This window comes from Hippoglossus hippoglossus, chromosome 3 (assembly GCF_009819705.1).
Source record: "Hippoglossus hippoglossus isolate fHipHip1 chromosome 3, fHipHip1.pri, whole genome shotgun sequence".
NCBI lineage: Eukaryota > Metazoa > Chordata > Actinopteri > Pleuronectiformes > Pleuronectidae > Hippoglossus > Hippoglossus hippoglossus.
In genome coordinates this window covers 12,859,700-12,883,196 of record NC_047153.1, presented here as the reverse complement: position 1 = coordinate 12,883,196, position 23,497 = coordinate 12,859,700, and the positions used below count along the sequence as shown (strand labels likewise).

General features: G+C 40.6%; 3 protein-coding genes and 1 long non-coding RNA gene across 5 annotated transcripts in view; 1 reads left to right on the top strand and 3 right to left on the bottom strand.

Moving 5' to 3' along the window:
* The window catches only part of rras2 (RAS related 2), a 29,601-nt gene extending 26,055 nt beyond the window's left edge, over nucleotides 1-3,546 (bottom strand). Inside the window, exon 1 of the mRNA XM_034574237.1 lies at nucleotides 3,114-3,546. Coding sequence (XP_034430128.1) covers nucleotides 3,114-3,215 — 102 coding nt within the window. The 5' untranslated portion in view covers nucleotides 3,216-3,546. The remainder of the gene's footprint in view (nucleotides 1-3,113) is intronic.
* A 3,926-nt stretch (nucleotides 3,547-7,472) lies between these two features.
* On the bottom strand, nucleotides 7,473-16,861 carry copb1 (COPI coat complex subunit beta 1). Of its 2 annotated transcripts, none has more exons than XM_034580282.1 (22): nucleotides 16,721-16,825; nucleotides 14,108-14,260; nucleotides 13,478-13,707; nucleotides 12,906-13,075; nucleotides 12,699-12,813; nucleotides 12,490-12,582; nucleotides 12,237-12,374; nucleotides 11,980-12,099; nucleotides 11,582-11,689; nucleotides 11,330-11,476; nucleotides 11,072-11,217; nucleotides 10,762-10,858; nucleotides 10,499-10,659; nucleotides 10,268-10,388; nucleotides 9,956-10,183; nucleotides 9,481-9,660; nucleotides 9,187-9,331; nucleotides 8,955-9,074; nucleotides 8,689-8,834; nucleotides 8,369-8,458; nucleotides 7,987-8,142; nucleotides 7,473-7,750 (listed from the first exon to the last, which is right to left on the bottom strand). In XM_034580282.1, exons 2-22 carry the CDS (start codon nucleotides 14,196-14,198, stop codon nucleotides 7,691-7,693), a joined length of 2,862 nt encoding a protein of 953 aa, XP_034436173.1. In that variant the 5' UTR covers nucleotides 14,199-14,260; nucleotides 16,721-16,825; the 3' UTR covers nucleotides 7,473-7,690. The 2 variants fall into 2 exon arrangements, with proteins under 2 accessions (XP_034436173.1, XP_034436166.1); XM_034580275.1 differs by having other exon boundaries at nucleotides 7,476-7,750; nucleotides 14,108-14,248; nucleotides 16,720-16,861.
* Nucleotides 16,862-20,708: 3,847 nt separating this feature from the next.
* On the bottom strand, nucleotides 20,709-22,104 carry LOC117755401. Its single transcript, XR_004612588.1, has 2 exons — nucleotides 21,999-22,104; nucleotides 20,709-20,874 (listed from the first exon to the last, which is right to left on the bottom strand). It is a non-coding gene; the product is annotated as an uncharacterized LOC117755401 (long non-coding RNA).
* pde3b (phosphodiesterase 3B) overlaps nucleotides 22,099-23,497 on the top strand; it is a 38,794-nt gene continuing 37,395 nt past the window's right edge. The window contains exon 1 of the mRNA XM_034575163.1: nucleotides 22,099-23,029. Within this exon, the coding sequence (XP_034431054.1) occupies nucleotides 22,142-23,029 (888 nt within the window). The 5' untranslated portion in view covers nucleotides 22,099-22,141. The remainder of the gene's footprint in view (nucleotides 23,030-23,497) is intronic.

Below are 23,497 nucleotides of genomic sequence, written 5' to 3'. Positions count from 1 at the left end.
ACACACACACACACACACACACACACACACACACACACACACACACACACACACACACACACACACACACACACACACACACAGGAAAACTAGAGACATAAGTTGCAAAACTATCGAGTAGTCTATTCTTACTGGTCTATTTATAACATTAACTATTTATTTTTTTAATGATAGAAAATAGTGTTTGTAAAAATGCCTAAAAGTGCCTGAAATGTAATCACCATCTGTGATAAGAGTAATACTCTTGGTGAAAAGTTTGTCAAGCAATTATATGTTTGACAAAACACATAGCAATAAATCAAATTCATAATCTGTCAAGATAACACACACACACACAAGTAAGTAGTTCCAGTGAATCAGGTCATGTTTTTCCATACAAAACTAGGAGGTCCTAAGCTCAGCAGTGGAGGGACTTCCTTTGCCGAAGGGCCAAATTCCACATGGTCCATGACCATTAACTCACCCAGGCTGACTCAGACCCCCCACACAAACACACCATCAGCCGCCCCACCCCCCCAAAAAACCTCAAAACACTCCCTCAACATAGTTCTTGGGAAAGCCTGGACTTCGCAACCAGCTGTTAGGTCTTTCCGCCCTGGCAGGCGACTTCTAGAAACTTCTGAGGAGGATGCAGGTTCTCCTCCTCAAGTCAACATCTCAACCTCTTTCACTGTCACGGCACCAGCTTATGCCAGTCATGCATGAGAGGTAACTAAACTGTGGATTACACTAAAAGCAAAATACACGCAACCTGGATGTTCCTGCAAAATCACACAAAAAAATATATGATACATACACGCTATACTATTTACTTCCCAAATTGAATCTTTGGAAGGAACACAGTGCAGGCAGCTTGGTAATATCGTCTAAGAAACTGTAGCAGATGGCGCTGAACTCACTCGCCTAGCAGAAATAATACGCTTCAGGTGATTCAACAATGAGCCTTCGATTGATATGACTGTCCATTATTCTGCCAGGAAACATCAACAGACTCCTCTGTGGAAGCCGCAGTTTTATTGCTAAAATCTCTGTGAGCATGTGCATCCACTTTAATGCAATGATAAAACCATTTCTGCCGCATCTATCAAGTAGCTTATTACTTTGAAACCAGGTATCGAGAATCATTTTCCATCTACAAACACTGAGATTTTGAGATAACTCTGGTATTATCAGCAACAGCATGTTGTAATTTCACATTATAAATGAGATATCTAACGATGACAACAATAACATTCACACCGTGCTGTTATTTGCACATTAAATCCAGTGGAATGTTTTCTGTCAGTTTCACATTCACAGTGATGGGATGTTAGAAAGTACATTTACTCCATCACTGTATATTTTTCATGTAACTACTTTACTTTAGTAGATTTATTTTCCAGTACTTTTTACTTTTACTCTGCTACATATATCAGCAAATATCTGTACTGTTGCTGTGATTGGTCCACTTATCCAATTAGAGCAGGAAGGTAAGATGTGGAAGAAACATCTAAACTGGGTTTGGAAGAGGCCACCACTGAGACAGCCATTAATTAATATGACACTGAAATGTGTTTTCAGTAGCATCACCTGCACATTCTTTATTAATACCATAGAATATGTATTAGTCTTGTATTAAACAGAATATGCAGTAGGCACCGTTTATGATGTAGTACACTGCTGCATTATTTGGTAATAAGCTACTCCCTGCAACTTCTATTTATGATACTTTGAGTATATTTAAAAGCAAGTTTTATTTACTTTTACTCAAGTAGAAAAGTTAATGTAACTTTTACTTTGGTACTTTTTTTGTATATTTATTTGTACTTTTAATGAAATAAAATAAGTACTTCCTCCATCCCTTAATGCTGGGCTGTAAAGGCTCCCTTTACTTCAGGTCAGTGCGGTCACTAGGCTATGGCAAAAAAATCTGTGCCACAGCTAACTGATCCCTTTTTAGTTGGTATGCAGTTAATGAGCTTTTTGAACCCTCATTAGACACAAGCCCCCACACTCACTCACACACACACACACTCACAAGCTTTTCACCCCCCACTCTGAAAAACGTGTGTCAGGCCACTATTGTCTGACAGTGTGGAGACATGCAGCTGCCTGCAGTCTGGTATCCTGGAAGCCAGAACACACTGACACGAGCTGCTGCTGCTGGTGGTGGTGGTGGTGGAGGTGGGGGGTGCGTAAGGCAAAAGGGCAAAGTTTGTCATCGCTTTCCTACAGAGTGTGTGTGTGTGTGTGTGTCCTCTGCTAAGTGACTATTGTGAAAGCCTGGAAGGTCAAAGCGAGGCAGGGGTGTGTGTGTGTGTGTGTGTAGGAATGTAACCAGGGATAGTGGGAGGTAAACTGTTTACATGCCTTTTTTTATATGTGACACAGAATAGTCCTGCAGCAAAACCCCCTGAATTATCTTGCAAGAGGCTGAACCATTATTTCTTTTTTGAGAATGTGCATATTTCGCCTGCTGTTAATGGAGCTCTGAATTGAGGTTAACCAGCAGCTCCATCTGATCTGAGAAAGTTAATCATCTTTCCCTGGACATGTTGTGCTGCTGCTTATTTCACAGTCACTCAACCCTGAAGGATTTAAACCGTCCAACTTCACGTATTTCTAATGATATTTGAAGCAGTCTCAGGGTTATTTCCCTCCCCTGCTCCACTGATCTTCTCTTACAGGGACTTTTGAGCAACTTTTTCTCCATTTATTTTAGGGTTGCATTTCCTGGATAGTTCTGCAACTACACCGACTCAATCTGAACTTAGCCTGGAGTCGGAATCTGCTGCAAAACAACTTCATCAAACTCACGTTCCTTTCTCTTTCGACTAAAGTGGAAGTAGATTAGTCGGAAATGGTGGCGTTAAAGTGACAGCGGTCCTTGAACGGTGAAGAATCCTCACCCGTTAGAAAAACCAGAACTAAGTTGTAGGCCTCGGTGAAGTAGCGGAGAAGGGAGGGGGGGGAACAGGAGCCCGGTATCCGCTTACGGGGTCCCCGAGTGTGGCCTCCCCCCTCCCCGGTCTTTCGCGGTGTGTTTTCGGATAAACATGGGGAGGGGAAATCAAAGCGGAGGCTCGGGGGAGAGAGAGGCAGAGAGAGGGAGGGAGGTTCGGACATGTACTGACCTGGATGAACTGGATCGTCAGCGCTGATTTCCCGACGCCGCCACCTCCGACCACGACCAGCCGATACTTCTCCTGCACGGAGCCGTCCTTCCAGCCGGCCATCGAGGACACTTCGCCGCCGCCGCCGAAGCACCAGTGAGCAGCAAACACCCACTTTTTTCCCCCTCCCTTCGTCTTCTCCTCCTCCTGTAGAAACTGAAGAGGGCCCTGCGGTGGTCGAGAAGACGCCGGAGCAGCAGCAGCAGAGACAGGGGACGGGAGAGTCCAGGTGGAATGGGCCGAGGGACTCGTCGGTGTTGTCCGGTCAGAAGAAGGGTACGACCGGCGGGTAGAGACGGGAGCTACGTGCGCCTCCTGTCCGTGCGCCTCACCGCGTTTCAGCCTCCGCGACCAACACTGCGATACTCACGGTGTGGAGCCAGAAGTGGGAGTCGTCGTCAGCCAGGGCAGTACTCAAGTCTGACGCTAGGGGCCCTTCTACAGGCCACACACACACACACACACACACACACACACACAGTCACTTTCCAAAAATGTCCTCACTCTGTAAGGTCTATGCTTAACATGGTCCTCACAAAAATATAAGTACAGGAACACACACACACACACGTTTGAGTAGCTATCCTTGTTAGAACACTGCATTGACTTCCATTCATTGTGGACAGCATTAACTTTCTCCCAAACCTAATCACAGTTCCACAGTTTGCATGGTGAAGGTCCCAAAAAAGGTTTTAAAGAGGCAACAAAAACAAGAACACATGAAAAGTGAGGACCAGTGAAATGTCCTCACTTTCCAAAAATGTCCTCACTCTGTATGGTCTATGCTTAAAATGTTCCACACAAAGACATAAGTACAGGAACACGCATTGAGTAGCTGTCCTTGACTTCCATTCATTGTGGACAGCCTAACCAAAACCATATCCCTAACCTTAACCTAATCACAATTCCACAGTTAACATGGTGAATGTCCCAAAAAAGGTTCTAATAGGCAATAAGAACTAGGGCTGCGAGCTGCACTGTGCGGGCCCGAGCACTTACGATCTAGGGACCAGATGCGGCAGCAGGGGAGGATGAACAGGGACTGGGCGAAACGGCTCCGCGTTGTGTGCATTTTGTGCATCGCGATAAGGATAAACACGTCACTTCCTGCGTCCGTCACTCGGCGCTGGACCATGCCCACTGATCATGCATTATGGTCCACGCCATCAAGTGTAGACCACACAGTAAAATTTGTATGTAAATTGAATTAAATGCTTACCTTCTTTTGGCAGTAGGTGGTGCTATTACTATCACTACATACAGACTAATAGATCTGTTCAGGTCAAAAACACTCTTTCTTCAGATCGTATAAATCTTTCACCTTTGCAACAGTCTAAGACATCGAAGGAATCTATGACCACTGACTCTGTGACATTAAAGCTAAGTGACAACAAAGAATTGTGTTTACAAGGTTTGAGGAAAATGTCACAATTCTGACCATGGTCCTATTACTTGTCTGAGCTCATTTGAGCTGTATATTGTAAAGCATCCAAGAGCAGTGCATCAAACTTTAAAACATGTCACTTCCTGTCCCCAGCAGGTGGCGCTGTGACAATGAGTCAATATTGACATATGGATCTGTTCAGGGCCGGACTGTGATCTCGAGAAAGAGGTTTGAGGCTGATTGGACAATGCCCAGAGGAGTTATAATAAATCCCTCTTTTTTGGCAATCAATCAAAATCTGAAGCCACGGTCACACCATGTGACAAAAACTCACAGTTTGAGTTACTTTTAATCTCAATCTTGTTACGACACTCACTGAATTTGAAATTAATCTAATGAAAGCTCTAGGAGGAGTTTGTTAAAATACACAATGTGTAAAACGGCCAAAATAGCCACAAAATCCAAAATGGCAGACTTCCTGTTGCGTTAATCAAATTGGTGCAGGGGCCTTTTTTTTCATCCGGTCATGATACTCGTGTCTATCGAAGTTCGTGAAGATCGGTTAAACCAGACGGAATTGATGCATTTTAGGGGGCGCTGCTGAGTCATTTTGTCATTTCCAATTACTTCAGAAATTTTCACCAGGCCTGTGCTTCTCAGTAAGGACACTCATTGGCATAATGCATTCCTTATCCCCTTATCCCCTTACCCTAACCCCAACCATCACATCTAAATGCCTTAGCCTAACCCTAACCTAAACTTAATTGTAACCCAAACCCTTAAAGTCAAGGTCAATGCTCAAAATTGTTCTTGCAAAAATATAAGTACAATTACACACACACTTATACACAGGTTTGAGCATCTATCCTTGTTAGGACCGGACAAGATGACCTAGCTTTCCCAAAATAACCTCACATTTTAAGGTCTATGCTCACACAGTTTGAGCATAACCTCCACTTAGTGAAAGTCCCAAAAAAAAGGTCCTAAAGAGGTAACAAGAACGAGTGCACGCACGCAGGCTCGCACTCGCACACACACACACACACACACACACACACTGCAGCCCTGTCCTGAGACTAATATCAGGCTCTCCTGCAGTCACATTCCTGTCCTCAAACACAGCCTGCACATACAAAAGCAATGTCAGCTTACTGGTGTTTATGTAGTGATAGTAAACATGACCTACAAGAGCCTTGTTATTCTAACCATCTTTATCATAAACATGTCCACACTTTCATGTTTACCTTGTATTTTGAATCATGTGGTGTCATGATAACTCATCATGGAGGTAAACAATAAAAAGTGATTTTTGTTCCACTGTAAATGACAAACTTTGAATTCAGGCCAAAGCACAGACTCAAGCTTGTTTATCTGAAATGTTTAGTTCTATGCAAGTGCATACAAGTTCGAGTTATATTAACACCATAGCAATTACATGTCATGTTATGATTAATCCAACTCAAATGTTAGAACTCCACTTCACTCTCTGCTTTGGCTTTGACACCTGTAGTGCCACCTAGTGTAGAAAGAGAGAACCACGACCTGAGACTGTGAATGTCTTTGCCCTTTTAAGTCTTTATTATAAGTGGTGAGGTAGATAAACAGGTTTTAATCTTTTATATTTATAGTAGTCACACGTCTATAGTTCTGAGAGTGTTGCTGCCATTGCATGACAAGGACTTCAGTTTCACCCACATGGGTTGGAAGTTTGTTAGAAGCTTAGGAAGCTGGAGCAATTCATTTAATGAAGTGCAGGCATCTATAAAAACACGACAGTAAAACTCCATGTGTCTAAAGAAATAGAGTTACAGATACTTTAGATGATAGAAAGCAGAAGTGGGTTTGACATGGGCCTTGATACAACATATAATAAAGCGCTGTAAATTCCCGGTTCCAGACACTGTACAAATCCATACACAAATGAGGAATTGAAGAATGTTACAGTTTCGCTGCTTTAACTGTAGCTTGTCATATAAATATCTGAACAAAAACACAGGCTTCAAAAGGTCAATCCTAGGCGTATGGGGTTTCCCTGTGATTGTAACACGAGTGATGTCTACACTAAATCTAAAGAGGCTGTAAACACCAGTTGGCTGCGACACTCCTGTCAACTGTTTACTATCAGACCTCAAAGCCACCTTCGTCTCTGGACTGACTTCACAGATATTGTAAATGTATGACCACGGCTGTGACCTTTTTAATCTGGCCCACTCCCAGGAATGTCCCTTTTCTCATAAATTATAAACAGGAGGGCGACAGGAACATGCAAGTCTGTGCTAACACTAATCCGTCTCCATCTACTTACCACAGAACCGGTAAGATTTGCAGCTTGCTTTGTAATCACTACAACATACAGTACTTCATAGTATCAAGGCTGAAGAAATGATGTACTTGTTTAGGATATGTATGCATTTTTGAGTACTTCCATAAAAAAATCCACCCGGTTTCAGACTGTGCAACATATTGCTTAAAGGCACTAGAGAAATTTTAATTAGAGCCTGGAGCTAGGAAGCTGGACACAGCAGGAGCTCCAGACAGGATCCACTGACTTGAAACTCAACCGCCTTTAGGAAACATTAACAAATTTGTTTGAAATCCCTTACTAACATCTAACACCAGGCCACATGTACAGCACAACTTTCCAAGAGAAAGCTCCCAGGGAGGAGCTGTTCAAAGCATCATGTTTCATCCAAACCCCAGCCTTCAAAAAGTTATTTAATGATTGAACATTTTGTGGGGATAAACAGCATTTCTGCTGAGTCAACTTAGATGCAAAGTACTAGAAACGAAAAATCAAGATAAGAATCAAGGCCCCCTCTTTCACTTAATTTAGAGACATACATTTCTATATTTCAAAACTGAAATCATATGAAGTAATTGCCCAAAACAACATTAAAAGCTATGACTCAATGAATAAAGCATAAAACCAGTTGTCATAATTTTAATATATATGTTTATTGAAAACAGACAGGACAGGGACATTACCGAGATGTTTTTAGACGGAGGTGATGTAAAAAAAATAATGACAGCACGGAAGCAAGTGATCATATAGAGTTCTGAATTTTCTGTGATGAAGAGGCTGTAAAACAAGCAATACAAGAGAACAGAGGGTGACTTTTACAAAGTCAGAGGGATCAGCTGGATCAGAGTCGTCTCAGATGTTTGTCTTTTTTTGGGAGAGGTTGATCTTGTCTCCGAGGCTCAAGGCCATCCCCTGTGGAAGAAAGGCGGGGGGATTTATATTTCAACAGATTGGATATATACTGGTAATATCACATCTAACAGGTTATTTCATATATCAACTTTCCTTATAATTTAAGCCCTATTCTTTGAAAGAGGCATCACTTTAAATTGTTATCCTTTCGTAAGACAAACTGGTCGCAATGCTTAAGTTGAGAGCAAATCAATTCAACCAAGCCTTTATTTTGCAGTGCAGCAGCTGTGACCCACCTGGCTTTTGGCTCTAATGCGTATGTGTCCGTTGACAGGTGCATCAGGCCCCAGGTGGATTGGCTTCTCGATGCTGACATTAGCCAGCGCATCTTCTCCAAAGATAGAACGAGCATAAAGGTTGGCAGCCATGAAGCCACAGAAGCCAGAAAGCGCCTGGTTAGAAAGACAAAAAGAAAAGAATGCATTCATTCAGCTGATATGATAGCCTTGATGATGACCGTTTTAATTGGACCACTACAAAGGCCACATGTGATATTTTTCCAACAGGAACCTGCCCAAAATGTATTAATTGCTGGCATTATGTATTTTCATAAGTTCAACCAGCTTAAAAACATAGTTTGCCATCGTTGCTGTGGTAAATGTAAGATCTCACACCAACCTTCTCAGGAGTCAGACACTTCATGTTGGTGGATCTGAGGATATGCTGCAGGTATTCGTTCAGATCAGTGATATTGGTGTTCACTGTCACCTACAACAAACAAAGAACAATCATGGACCATCATCAATGTTTTTTTACTTTCCATAAATATTGTTGAATATTGATTTCCCCCCCCCCCCAAAGTAAAACAAGGTTTTCCCATAAAAATGGAAATTGAGAAAACTACAGAACAGACCTAATAACATGCTGGAGTCACGTTGTCAAACAGCAATTTTTGTAAAGCCAGTTATTAGAGTAGAGATGAAATGAGTAAACCGTACCTTGTTTTCCCATTCAAACTCTGCCCACATCTGTCTGAACTCTGCATCAGTGCAGGAGGCAGGCTGGATGTAGTCCATGATGTCAATGTGGATGTCACTAAGGACGACGCAGTTTCTGTCGCTAGCAGCTCCCGACACATCATAGACTGCACAGATAGAATCATATATATTAGAATAAGAAAAAAAGCTCTGGTTACACAAAGCAAAAAAACATTAAAAAAAAAGTTGAATGATGATCCTTAGCAAACACAAAATGTGTCTCTCACCAATGTTGCCGAATATAATTCCGTTCTCAGTAGAAGCCACTTTGACATTGGCCTTGATGTTCGCAAAATCATGGGGAGCCAGAGTTAGAGGTGAGGGTTTCTCAACCAACTTGAGATCACCTATGGAAAGATAAAACACAACTTAGTGATGCAGATGCTTCTGTCTCCAATCAGCATTACAGAAGAGAACCAGTACATTTCTCCACTGCAGCAGAAACTAAACAAGACTAACCTAAAGTCGCCAACTCAAGGGTGCAATTCTGGAGAGTGTCGCTGGTTTGGTTGACCACCAACACGTCCAACACAATGTCATACTGGTTGACGTGCACATAGGCTTCAGCATACACTGGGTCTGAGAAGCCCGTCAACTGAGTCACCTAGATTGGAGAAAAACGAATGACATTTAATATTTAATTATAGTAACAAAACTAAATGCAAATGATTACTGTTGAAGAGTTTCTCAGCAGTGCACAAGTACGATCCAGTTGTCTTGTATACTGAGATCTGTGCAGAGCTGGTGCTGCACCTTGTTAAGTTTTGAAGCCAGGGGATCAGCAGCCTCCTTCCTCTGAGTGTTGCCCATGGCAGCCAGCAGACTCAGTTGGAACTGGTCCTCCTTAGAAGTCATCTCGTTTTTGGCGGTGAGCTGCATGAAGGAGATGGGGTCGTCTGCCTGCACTGTGACGTTACGTTTCTCAGACTCCTTCTGTGGTTAGAAAAAGAAACACAGGGTCAGTTTTAGTAGGATAATTTAAGTCACCCTTAATTAACCCAACAACAGAATTAACACAAAAAATGCAGCGACAAAACTCATGTTGAGAGAAACCACGCTTCTCATATATTAATTCTGGATTGTAGGGTCTTTAAGGTCTTTAAGGTCTTTTAAACTTAAGTTTTCTGGTTTATAAAATAATGAATAGTGATAATAAATCGTGATAATGTTTCAACTGTGCTCGATTGTCAGGATGTTATATCTTGAATTCAAGCCACTAAGTCATTACCTTCTGTGACAGCTTCTCTTCCTCCAGTCTGACAGTCAGCATGTGTGACAGGGATTTGCGGCACTCCTTGTTGAAAATGTCATTCATAAGTGGTGAGCACTCTGAAAGGACCTTCAGGCACAGCGAGATGCGGTCCACATCATCGTCGGTAATTGGCTTCTTGGGCAGAGAAGACTTGCCCAGGTGCAGCACAGTGACCATGATCAGCATGGCCTCCGCAACAAATGACTACGGGGGACAGCATGAGAGCAGAGGTTAGAGGAATGTGGCACTTGAGTAAATAATTGTGAATGTGAAGAGGGGACATCTTACATTATGTTTCTTTTTGTCTTGGACAATAATAACATAGCGCAAGGCCACTTTGGTTAGTGTGGTGGCCAGGGAAGCTGCCACATAGAAGTCTCCGTCCATCAGGAAGCCTCTGAGTGGCGGTCTGGAAAAAACAAATCAGTGTTGTTTACTGAGCTGGACGCTTTAATTCCATTTAGTCAATAGAATATGTTGGTCTACTTATGATACTCCTCCACAATGTGTAATGTTTACCTGTCTTCCTCTTTCTTCGAAGGCCTGGAGGAGCTGAGGGCACTCTGTGTCACATAGGTGCCCATCTCTGTCACCAGCTTCTGGGCTGGAGCTGCACTCACTTCATCCTCTGTCTTCACCTCTCCTGTCTCTTTCTTTATCTCATTCTCTACAATTGGGATCTGTCCAAGTTCAGACACAGATATCAGATATTTGTTACAATTCTAATGAAGTTGGAACTGACTGGTCACCTTTTGTTACATGACAACAATGGACAAACATACCTCTCCTAAGGACCTGCGTATTTCTGTCATCACACTCTGGATGTCTTCTTTGGTGCTGCAGTATTCTCCCAAGATCCACAGCGCTCCCCTGTAAATCCTGAAATACCAAAGTGGTGATAAATGTCACATACATACATACTAATGACAAAACTCAGACAAATTTATTAAACAGTTGACAAATGTGACAATAATCTATTACGACATCAGACTTAAATGACCATAACCATTTCCATTTCTCGAATAATGGAACTGTTTAAATATTAAAGAGGCTTTGGATAGTATACCCCTGCATGTGCTCATAAAGGCTTACTTGACAGTTCTGATGGCGTGAAAGACTTCCAGCATCTTCTCGATGATGAGGGGTCTCAAGCTGTCAAATCTCTGAATTGCCTCCCGTACAAACTCCAGTACATCAGCAGCAGCTGCCTCATTGGTGTCGCTTAAAAATTCCATCAGCTGTAAATCAAATCAACACACAGAAAAGTCAATAGATATCGAAAACCAACATTTGGGTATCTCAAACACCTCACAGCATCTTTTCAATGTGAATAAATAATGGGAAGCTCACCACAGGTATCACATTGGCCGCCATATCCGGGAAACGCACACTGCAAGAGTGAAGAGTGCGCACCAACAGCTGCCTGTACTTATCAGTGTCTTCATGTTCCGTCACGTTGTTCGTCTTGATCACTTCTTTCTTCAAAACAATCACCAACTGGAAAACATAGAAATGTCATGACATTTGCTTGGATTTCCTTTTTTCTCGGTGTATATTCTAGGACATGAACTGTGAACTGGATGCACTGTGCATGCCGCTGACCTCTTCTACATTGCGTGAAGAAACAAGGTCCAGTGCCAGCTGCAAGGTCTTCTTTCTGACTTCCAGGTCAGGAGTGCTGAGAACACGCAGGATGTCCATCACAAGGTCCTGGACAAAAGAAGCATCGGTCACAACCAACATAAGTCAACAGAGGTGATACACTGTAGGTGCAGACAACTGGTACTTCTTAAATAAATTCTATATATTTTCTCGTACATCTGATTGTGTTTAAGTTCATTTAATGGATATTAGTTTTCAGTAGGGCTTATATCTTGGTTGATGTTCTCAGGAATAAGAATTTTTCTTGATATCAAGGGGAAATGGTCTTTGCGGTTAATCAGGCAGAAAAGTTTAGCAGCAACACTAAACACAGCCATAATTCTAAATATTCATAGTACCTGGAGTACACGCTCGTGAGTGGGATGCTCCTTCAGTTCAATCAGGCGGTCGAGGACAATCAGCTTCACATTGTTGTCGCTCTCCTTGATAATCAAATCAATGTAGCACTGGGCAGCAGCCTGGAGTCCATCAAAAGAATGTGTCAGAGACTGTACTTAACCAAAAACATTCCTACTTATTGTGTCAAACGCAGTACAATATCAGTACTGAATAAACAGTCTATGACCTGCCCAATACTATGGACTTGATGATGTACCTTAACGGCTGTGGGAGCACTGGAGAGGGTTACAAGAGTGCCAGCAGCCTCATACTTCACAGCCGGGCTGGAAGACTGCAACAGGTTGTAGATGCAGCGGATGAACCGGGCACGCTCAGAGGGGTTAGCATGGCAAACCTAACAGACAGAACAAAAACAGCAGGAGTTCAGACAATAAAACAGCTATTCTTCGTTTAATAGTACACTGTTGGACTAAAGAATTTCAATTAGACTAATAAAGGCATTGACTCACTTTGTAAATCAGCTCCACAATGACCAGCTGGAGAATGTCACCAAAAGTGTGCACTTGGTCAATACATGTGCTGAGGTAATCCAGAGCTCTGTCCTGTAAAATGTGAATATGAGAGTAACATAATTTAAGGAAGGCCTCCGAAATACAAATTGTGGGTCTGGTGACACAAAATAGTAGAAATAGTGAGAAAAGGAAAATGTGCCACAGACCTGATCTGCATGAATCAGCATCATGAAAGCGTTTCTCTTGCAGCTGGCATCTTTCTCATTAACTAGAAAATCATGGATCAGCTCTGGGGCATCAGGGATGAGATGTTCAAAATTCCTAAAACAAATGAATATCATCAGTTGGTTGTAGTTCGCTAAATACATGAAGTACAAGATACCTTGTAGAAAAGGTGACTGAGCTGTTTGTACCTGTAAATGGTGTAAATGGCCAGGACAGCATTGCGGCGCACGTAGCTGTGACGGTGCTCCAGACAGGCCCGGATCGCCGGCATCAGAGGCTCAAGCAGCTCAGACTCCTTCAGCTTGCAAAGGAAGCGCAGAGTGGAGCCGCGAATAAACTCATTGGGATGCTGCAAGTCCTGAAATTGCAAAAAAGATTTCACACGATGATTGCTGTGCCAAAATAGCCAAGTAAATATTTCAGCAGTTATACTATTATTACATTCTAGATAAAGGAACCACGGAATTCAGCTTTTGGACCATAAATCAGATGAGGTTTATTGGGAGCCTTATCTGGGCCCCTGAACTTTTACATCCCTTCTTGAAACACTTTTGAATTCACTCTTAACTTTATATTGTTATTTTCATCCTTTTGTGAAGCACGTTTTTAACTTTTCGAAGAGAAATGCCACACAAAAAATAATATTATTATCATTATAACTTTATTATTATAAAGAAGAGATCAGCGTATTTTAAATATACAGATGTATAGTTAGAGTTGATCACTCATTTCAGTTGATCACAACTATTAGTTATCTTACCTTTCTGTAGGCGTCACAGACCAGGATCATCTCCTGAAGCAGTTTGCCGTCTGGAGTTGTTTTGGGGACAATCTCCCAGAAAACCAGCAGCAGCTTCTTTATAGTGTGGTCCTGAAGTGGCAGCACGAAGCGGATGATGGTCATCAGAAGCCCTGGCAACTTCTCACCATTCAAGATCATGATGATGACCTTCTTCAGGGCTTCAGTCTTTGCCTTGATCTCCCCCTTTTCTGTAGAGAGATGATAACTATTATTATGAGGAACAGGGTCAGCTCAGCCTTAAGCATGCATTATAGTTTTTACAGATTAGAACAGAGGGGAGTTGTATTTTTGATTAGCAATCAATCGTTTTTAATGTCATGTAAAAGCAAAACTGGCTACAGCTTTTCTAAACACAGACCTCACAGTCAACAGTTTTCACTGAAACTATTTTCTACTGTTTAATAAAAGAGATGTTTTGTTTTGGATTCTTTTAAGATTCCTGCTATGAGCACGTCACATCAAATTCCACCCACCTCCATGATACTGAGGCGGAGCGAGATGTTTTAGAAATGAGTATCTCCCCTCTGCATGCTTTATTGAAGCTTATAAAAAATCTGTTGAACATAGCTTTGCATTAAAAATAGTTACCTAGATCCGCTTTGAGGCTGACCTCCGAAGGCGGCTCTGAGTCGGATGCGACATTGATCAGAGTGTAACAAACGTTCTCTGCAGCTGTCATCTTGCTGCTGGGCTTGTATTTGCTAGGGATAATCCCAGTGAATGTTCTTTACAGGATATTACCTATGAGAAACAGAAAAAATGAGATTTAAGAAATGGTGGAACAAATGTTTACTCAGAAGCACAAACATAAATGCAGCAAAGAGATACATCCAGTGTACACCATCAAGTGCATTAATCACAATAAAAACATGCAGGTTTCCTTAATAGCTTAATTTTTTAACTCAAGTACACCTGTGTTAAGTTTTATGCATCTATTCTGTGTGGTTGTGACACTAGTGTGGTGACAAAATCGGACTCAGAGACACATAAACATCTGCAAAAGTACTGAAAACCAGCTCTGTGGGTGACAACAGTAAGTGACTTACGATGATGCATACACCTGCCTGCACACACAAACCAGGAGGAAACAATACATACCAGGCTGGCTGCCATGGCTGTTAATAATGATAATAAGCTTTCAATAAAACACAGTCCACATCTTTCATACATCTTAGCTGGGACTGACTGGCTGCGCAAATCTGCAGACTCACTACAGATGTGGTTTTTCCTGTATTACATGGTAATTCTCAGCTTCCACAGGGCAGACATGCCCAATGACACAAATACTTGCTAGTGCTTATATTGTATTATATACGTCGGACTAAATGCAAATGGTAAAACCTTAAAAAACAGGAATGTGCTGTTTGGGATATCATCTTAAATGTTTGCATGAAACACTCATGTCTGAAAATAAAGCTGGATTTTTTGTTTAACTAATACGATACTGATGACACTTCAGTAGTCTGAGTCAACTCAAGAGTGTTTACTAATTCTGTTAAGTAAAGAATGTCCTCTTTGTGTCTCCTCTCTCCAGCAGAGGAGACAACAACATCACAAGAGAACTTTGTACTTAAGACTGAAACTCACTTGATTTGCCAAACTCATTTTAACTTCAGATAAATAAAGTACGCTTTTGATGACTACACCAATAAAAAACGCTTCAAATTGCCATAGGGGCACCTTGTTTGAGACAGATTTGACAATTTGTCAACCCATCCATTTAAACTAAATATGCTTCTCATGCACTGGAGTGTAAACAAACTTACACTCTAACCAAATAAGACAGTAATGTACATTTAGTTTTAATGCCACTGGAACCCCTGTTTTTAAAGTATTTTGGTTTTATGAAAACTTGTCAATACAATCAACAACTAAAAGGCTCATGTTATATCAGATTACTTGATGCCTTTTCTGCTACACTGTTAGCCCAAAACAACCTGGATGATAGTTGGACTGAAGTCGGATGAAGTCTCTCTGAATTAAAGATGTTAATATCAATATATTTTAGAAATGGCATCTGGCACCTCAGCATATATCTATTGTAATAACTGTGACTACCACAACAGTAATACAATGAATATACAAGCTGATGACAAAGTAGATGAACTCTGTACAGGTCTGTGTGATGCTCGAGGACGTGCAACATGTTTCTAAAAGATTTGGTGGCACAAAAGTCAACCTAAATCTTACAATAAGATGCAGGTTCAATACACAATTCTCTTACCTGAGGAAACAGTATAATGTGCCACAGTCAAAAACGAGGAGCTCGATCATATTTGAATAGATTCATTATGTGTTTATATTAAGAGAAAGTGGTGGAAGGTAAGTAAGTACATTTTAATGTAGTGTCCTTAAGTGCACATTGGACTTATTTAGGTATTTCCACGACACTATACTGCATACTTTTACCCTGGAGAAATATTTAAAATGCATGGTGAAAAACAGTACCCAACGACAACAGTGCATAACATTTGAGGTTATTATATTATTAGCATTAATCAATTGTAATAACTACATTTGTTAAAGTGATCCGTTCATTAAATGTTTAATAAATGATACAAATAAGTGTTATGAAAACAGATAAATCGTGCAAGTCCTTTCACTTTTGATACTGCAAGTACATCTTTCTGCTAATACGTGATTTGGCTTCAGAAATACTTTGACTGGAGTATTTTCAGTGTAGTAGCAATACTAGTTTTACTTTAATACAGACTGGCGGTCATGTTTACACGTCATCTGCATTTTCTGTTGCTTCTGATCGTGAAAACTGAGCTACTACCATCAAGGTAACATGCTGTCACTGTGACACCAAACGCAACGTAGGTTTAAAATTGAATGTTGGGTTATTTTATCAGGTGAGTAAATAGTGACACGCAGCGTTAAAACCACCGGACAACAGAGCAGCTACTGTGAACGACAACGCGTTAATGGCGTCACCTGAGTTCGCAACAACACCTGTACAGCGAAAACCTCAATACAACTCAAAGCCCAGTTCGTCTGTCCACCATTCAAACGTTAGGTTAAACAAGATTAAGAGATATGATGAGATGCTAGCTTGCTAACAGTGGCTAACTCCATGTTAGCTTCTGTCCAGGCTAGCACTGAAATGGAGGACAGATAACGTTAGCTAGCTGTCGTTAGAACAGTTGATACGGCTCAGGAAACAACGAGTGTAGATGAATACTAGGATACACAACCCACCTAAGAGCGCGACCTGTATCCTGCGGAGTGGCCTTCAGTGTCCGGGTTTGGATATTTACATCTGTAAAGTGTGAGCTCCTCTCGGCGAGCTGCCTGTCCAACACTTCCTAGTGACGTGGAAGATTACTTACTGAGCCACATCACTGCTACGGTGCGCGCCGAGGAACAATCGTCGGAGGAACGACACCCAACGCGCATGATAAAATAACCTGTATAATAATAATAACAACCCATTTTATTTACACAGCACCTTTCATAAATAAAATGCAGCTCAAACTTTACAATAAAATCAAAGACCTGAAATAAGATGGATCCAAAAGAACACGTTAGCAATAAAACAAAGACTTGGGATAAAAGCATAAAACTAGAAAAAGGTATAAAAAGAAGTAAAGAAAATAAATAAATAAGATAATGGTGTTTAATAAGATTATTTAAAGCAAGATCACATAAATAGATCTTGAGTTGTTTCTTAAAACGATTAACAGAATTAGCTTGTATGTGGTATGTGGTGGGAGTTTGGTGCAAAGCAAGAGAAAGCTGCTTCCCCAAACTTTCTGTAGTTCATTTTTGGGATATTTCACAAGCCCGCGGTGGAAAACCTAAGAGAATGGTTTGAAAGATACTCCCATAGACGATCAGAAATGTATGAGGGTGCTGTACCATTAAGAGACTTAAAAACAAGTAAAATCATTTAAAAATCATTCCTAAGTGATACTGGAAGCCAGTGTAAAGATGCTAAAACCAGGGTAATGTGATCCTTACATCCATTCAAACACAAATATGAGTAAATAATAGCTTGTGTAGAATATAGAATATATGTGTAATTCTGTAAGACATATGTTCATGTCCCATCCTGGGTCCCCACCAGAGACTATTTGGTTCCCAAAAGATGAAGCAAAAATATAAATGCTCTTTCATATAAACCACGAATAGTAAATAGTGATCACTGCAGCACTTGTGTATTTATCTTAGGTATTTTAAGAAAGAGGATACAGAAAATGTGTATGTTTAAAAATCTGCACGCAGCCTTAAAGTACAACTGAAGATATGTCCCTAACATCCGCTGGTGGTCACTAACAACTGCTAACCTCAACTGCTGGTAGGCATAAATTAGTGCGGTTGAACATACAAGGGATATTCAGTGTTTAGTTTGAAAAGGCATAGAGGTTATGATGCCTGATCTACTGAGCGGGCCACATGGCTTTCATAGTACTACCATACAAGCCAGTAGCCAGTCAGATTGACCTTTAGCCTCAGCGCAAGTTCGGCCTTTATTGTTGATTACAAGGCCAAAACACTTCATGACTCTAAGGTGCACAACTGAAGTCATGTCCCTAACATCCGCTGGTGGCCACTAACATCTGCTAACATCTACTGGTAGTTGGTAACTTAAATTGTGCAGAAAACCTTCTAACGTACAAGGAATATTCACCATCTTGTCCTATTCTAAAATTGGCATAGATTGATCATGTATTACCAAATTCAGTATCAGTTGTAAGCAGTTGAAGCTTTGGAGAGTGTCCATCATTTCCAACAATTTCCACTTCAAAGTCTATTTGTTTATCAGGCCGTGCTGTTGCAGTCGTTTTCAGACTTGGCCCCAGTATCACAAACACAAACAAATCATTTCTTCTTAACTTTCTTTATAACTGTCTTTTAGTTTATTTTATGGAGCATTTTCCACGGCACTGGTATTTATACACTCATTTATTTTACCCGCTTTCTTCCAAACCTGATGTTTTATTACTTGTCTGTTTTTAACTTGCTGCCTTTGTAAAGCATGTTTTGAAAAGTGGCCTATAAATAAAGATTATTATTATTATTGTTTTTATTTAAAATGCATTGTAAAAAAACATATTACTGATATAATTTAAGTTGAATTACATTTTTGCTTCAACAAAATAGAAAAACAGATTTGAATGGTATGCAGCACCCTCCAGTGGAAGCTTAGCCTTGGTGACACAGTGGATGAATGAACCATAGACTCAAAGTCAATGTTCATTCACTCATGATCTCGCTGTGTACACCAATGCTCCTCTATACACTCATTGACAAAGCCCCCTAAGCAAACACTGTAAATATCACGGAAATACTTGTATTTGTCTACATACTTCACATACTTCACTTACAAAAACAAAAAGTGATTATATTTGGTAAACCTAAAAAACAGAAAACATTTTTTTACAAATTATGTTTTAATATGTTTAAGTCTGGGGTTCTTTTATCGTTTTATTATGGCTATTAATTAATCCAATTAAAAGACCAAAATACACAATTAATTCATCAAATTATTGTCTGTGCTTGTACAACTGGCCATATTCGTCTTCATGAAAGGATCATAAAGAAAAGGCTGTGCAGCAGCGTGGTCCTGTTATGTGTGTAATAGTTTTCTGATGACCATGGAGAGACATTAGCTACAGGCATTCGCCGTGAAAACAATAAGCATTAGTAGGTTAAGGGATTCAGAAACGCCTGCCAACCAACATATACACAGTTAATTGTACTGTGTGGCTACAAAGACCACAACAGATTTGCTGAATCGTATACTGATAAACTTCTACAATCATCTCTTTGCATAACCTATTCAAATTGAAGTTGGTGTGATAAGGAGGGTTTATGGTTAGAGTCATGAGGAAATTGTTTGTTTACATCACAGAGAATTGTTAACCAAAGAACAATGGCCAACCTTGTGTTTCTATCTACGCCATATGCTATTAACACAACTGTTTACTGTAGGATTCTTATCTAACTTGGTAATAAGATCTGTTCTGTGGGCATGGTTTCTCTTAAGTCAGGAAGATCATGCTGCTACTATTCAGATTATTTTAAAGGAAGAAATAAGTACAATATAAAAAATTAAAAAATTAAATAAAAAATGTCATAGAATTCATGACATAGAAAAGTTATTGATGCATATACAAGCATTCATTTGAGGCTATGCTGAGGTCTCCAAACAGTGACATCATTGTCATACTGGCTATGGAACTAAAGGAGATGTGAAAAAACAAACATATCAATAAGTATCTTAACATCTATAAGTTTATTGAGTGTTAAAGGGTAGCATTGTTCACCATGGGAAATAATTAAAAACAAGAGACCCAAGTCACGTGTTTTATATTTGCTTTTAAACTTAGATACCAATGTCAAATACAAGAACACAATGAATGCAAGTATTAACAGTTCAACTGATTGTGTTTACTTTTGAGAAATGTTATACGCAGTCTATGGCTGGCACACATCTTCTGACTTTTTAATTTGAGATATTACTTTACAAGCTAGCTTTTGCAGGAAAGGAGGCCTTGCATCTTTATACCCACAGTGTTAATGAGTGAGGGCTGCTCTCAAAGTCCATACCTCCAACCAGGCTCATGTCCTATCTCACCACCTGCTAAAAAGTAAAGTAAGGAAATGAATACTTCAAATATATCTAAACAAGTCTAAATACCTTTCCACAAGAGTAGGTAGTATTTTTTGTAACCAGGGTGAATGGCCCGTTTAATGTTTCTTTAAACTGTGTTTTTAGGAGCAAACACCCATCAGCCCACCTGCCCCTGTCAGTCTCACCCTCACTGATCAGTCCACCTCCAGATCATAAAAGTGCTCGATGTCTTAATCATGAAACTCTCTCACACCCTTTATTCTGTAGCAAACAGCAAAGTGTGATCTTTAATTCCTCTTCCCCACAAAATAGTTGAGCATGATTTGTGACCCTTGTTGGAAATGTGTTGCAGGGAGCAGAAGTGCAGCTCATTAAAATAATGCATCTAAGTTAAAATGTGGATGCCTGGAATGAAAATTCATATCTTCATGTGTTACTGCAGAATTGGTTCTGCCTAATAAAGTTTGGATAATATGATATGTATGTTATTCTGATCCGTTGACTCGACAATCGACCCTGGGCAGGAGAACTAAACGAACCCAGAGCAACGTGATGCAGCGACACGCAATGGAAACACAACAGAAGCAATTAATATTACGATGCTAAAGCTTTACGACACTTACAGTAAACCAAGTTTATTTAGACTGTGTTCGTAGGAGGGAAACTGAGGCACGAGTGGAAAAGAAAGCAATTCCAAACTCTGGAAGTCGAATAAACTTATAAATGTATCTCCATTTCAAGGAAAGTGATATTCAGATCATGTTCAGGTAAAATCCTGTAATAAAAGGAAACATTCTTAAACAACACCAACAACAACAACAACAACAATTACAATAAAAACAACAACAACAACAACAACAACACTATAATAACTAAATAGGTAAACAAAAATAAATGATAAAATAATTAATTATGGTATACAAAATATTAACACTTTGAATATAAATGTTAATACAATAAAGTAATAATTTATACATGTAAGCAATAAAAATTATAAAATTTAAAAAATATTATACTATTAATAATAATAATAATAATTATAATAATAATAATGAGCTTGAACTATATCTCTATAGCACTTATCTGAATAAGGTTACAAAGTGCTTGACACAATACATGGGAATAAAACAGCACAAAACAAAACAAATATGGCCTATTATATAGAAGGAATTTACCTGAAAAACATAATGACCCTGCGTGATGTGAGAGTAACTTTTAAACTTTTAAAAACCTTCCCTGGTGACCTGCAGCCACATCAAGTATATTGATTGTGTTATAATTACATACAGTATATTTATTGTGCTATATTTATATACAGTAAATTGATTGTTTTATATGTATATAATGATTGTTGTATTTATATACAGTATATTGACTGTGTTATATGTATATACAGTATATTGATTGTTGTATTTATATACCGTATATTGATCGTGTTATATGTATATACAGTATATTGATTGTGTTATATTATATATAGTATATGATTGTGTTATATGTTTATACAGTATATTGATTGTTATATTTATATACTATATATGATTGTGTTATATGTATATACAGTATATTGATTGTGTTATATGTATATACAATATATTGATTGTGTTATATTTATGTACAGTCTATGATTGTGTTATATTTATGTACAGTCTATGATTGTGTTATATTTATAAACAGTATATTGATTGTGTTATATTTATGTACAGTCTATAATTGTGATATATGTATATACAGTCTATGATTCTTAACCATCATAGACTGTCTATGAGTGTGTTATAGTTATGGTGCAGCTCAGGATCGGTCCCGCGCTCCACACATCATGACAGAGCCCCGGGCTTGTGAGTTGTGGCCTGTAGGCGGCGCCACGGAGGCCGCTCCTGTGTAAAAACAACATCTCACCTTCTTCCTTTAGTCCAAGTGCTGGAGCACGTTAGAGTGACCGCGGAGTGCGTCGGCTGTCATGGAGTTCAGCGTTAATACGGCGTGAATTGCGAAGAAGAGGGGGACTTTCGAGTCGGAGGAGCGGAGCCACGAGTCGAGCCATGGCCGCCCGGGAGGAAGGAGAGGTCCCGCACGGCAAAACAAGGCACCGCGACGGGGCTGGAAGTGTAAACAGCTCGGAGGGCTTCAGGAACGGCTACGTGAAGAGCTGCGTCACCCCCCTCAAACAGGACCGCGAGCGGGGCTTTTTGTTCAACGTGTGCAGGTTTTGCAACGAAGACGTGCTCAACTCCACGCTGTTAAAGGTCTCTGCCCTCTACGTGGGCGCCTTTGTGGTCGTCGCGGCGTCGCTCCTCGTCTCCCGGAGCCTGCAAAGTGACTCGCCGTGGGATTTGCGGACTTTCCTGTGGGGCTTCTCGCAGTCCGTCAGCCCGCTGTTCAGCATCGGATGTGCTTTCTTCTTCCTGACGCTGTACCTGCGGAGGAAGAAGCAGGGCAGCAGCAAGTGTTGGCTCGCCTCGCTGCCCGCGTCCTGTTACCTCGGGGATTTTCTGGTGTTGCGGTTCCTGCAATGGGGAGAGGAGCAGCACCAGATGCAAATGGTGGGCAGGTTGTTGTTCGTGCTGGGATGCGTGGGTCTGCTCACGCTCATCCCGACTCTCAAACTCAAACACAGCGTGCTCGTGCTGGTGTTCGCCAGCGTCGTGTGGCTCGTCTCCTTCACAAGTTTGAGCGGACTGCCCGCGCTGCTCCGGCCGCTCTTCGCCTGCCTCGCCGGGGTGTGCGGCTCCCTGACGGGGCTCTGCTTCGACCGTTACTACCCGTCGAGGGAGGCGCCGAGCGGGACCTCCGGCGCGGAGGAGAAGGTCCCAGTGATCAGACCCCGGAGACGGTCCAGCTGTGTGTCGCTGGGGGAGACGTCCACCAGCTATTATGGCAGCTGTAAAATGCCCCGCAGACCCTCGTTGCCCTGTATATCCAGAGAACAGGTAGGTCTCTCCCCCCATCCCCTCCTGCAGGACCACGGCTGTTGTTTTTAAGGACAGTAGGCCCACTGATCAACCACAGCTACACATGTGCATGAGATGAGGAAAACACACAAACACTCAAAAAGCACAGACCTGCAGGGAAACACTGCCCCATGAACCCAACAGGACATATCCATAAAGAAACTGCTCAGTTAAGGAGGCATTAAAGAGAAGTTTGTATTGTGAATGGCTTCGCTTTGCCATTCCAGGCACACAAACTTTATATTTTACATTAATATAATGTCCAAATTTACTTTTTATTAGTTTAAACTTCACCCAATAATTTAAATTTAACTTTCATGCATTACATTGCTGATACCTGATTACAAGTGTATATCAGCGAAAGATTGCTTGATATATATATATATATATATATAACACAAGTAGATTTCACCATCCAAACATTTCTTGATGGATATTTAATGTAAA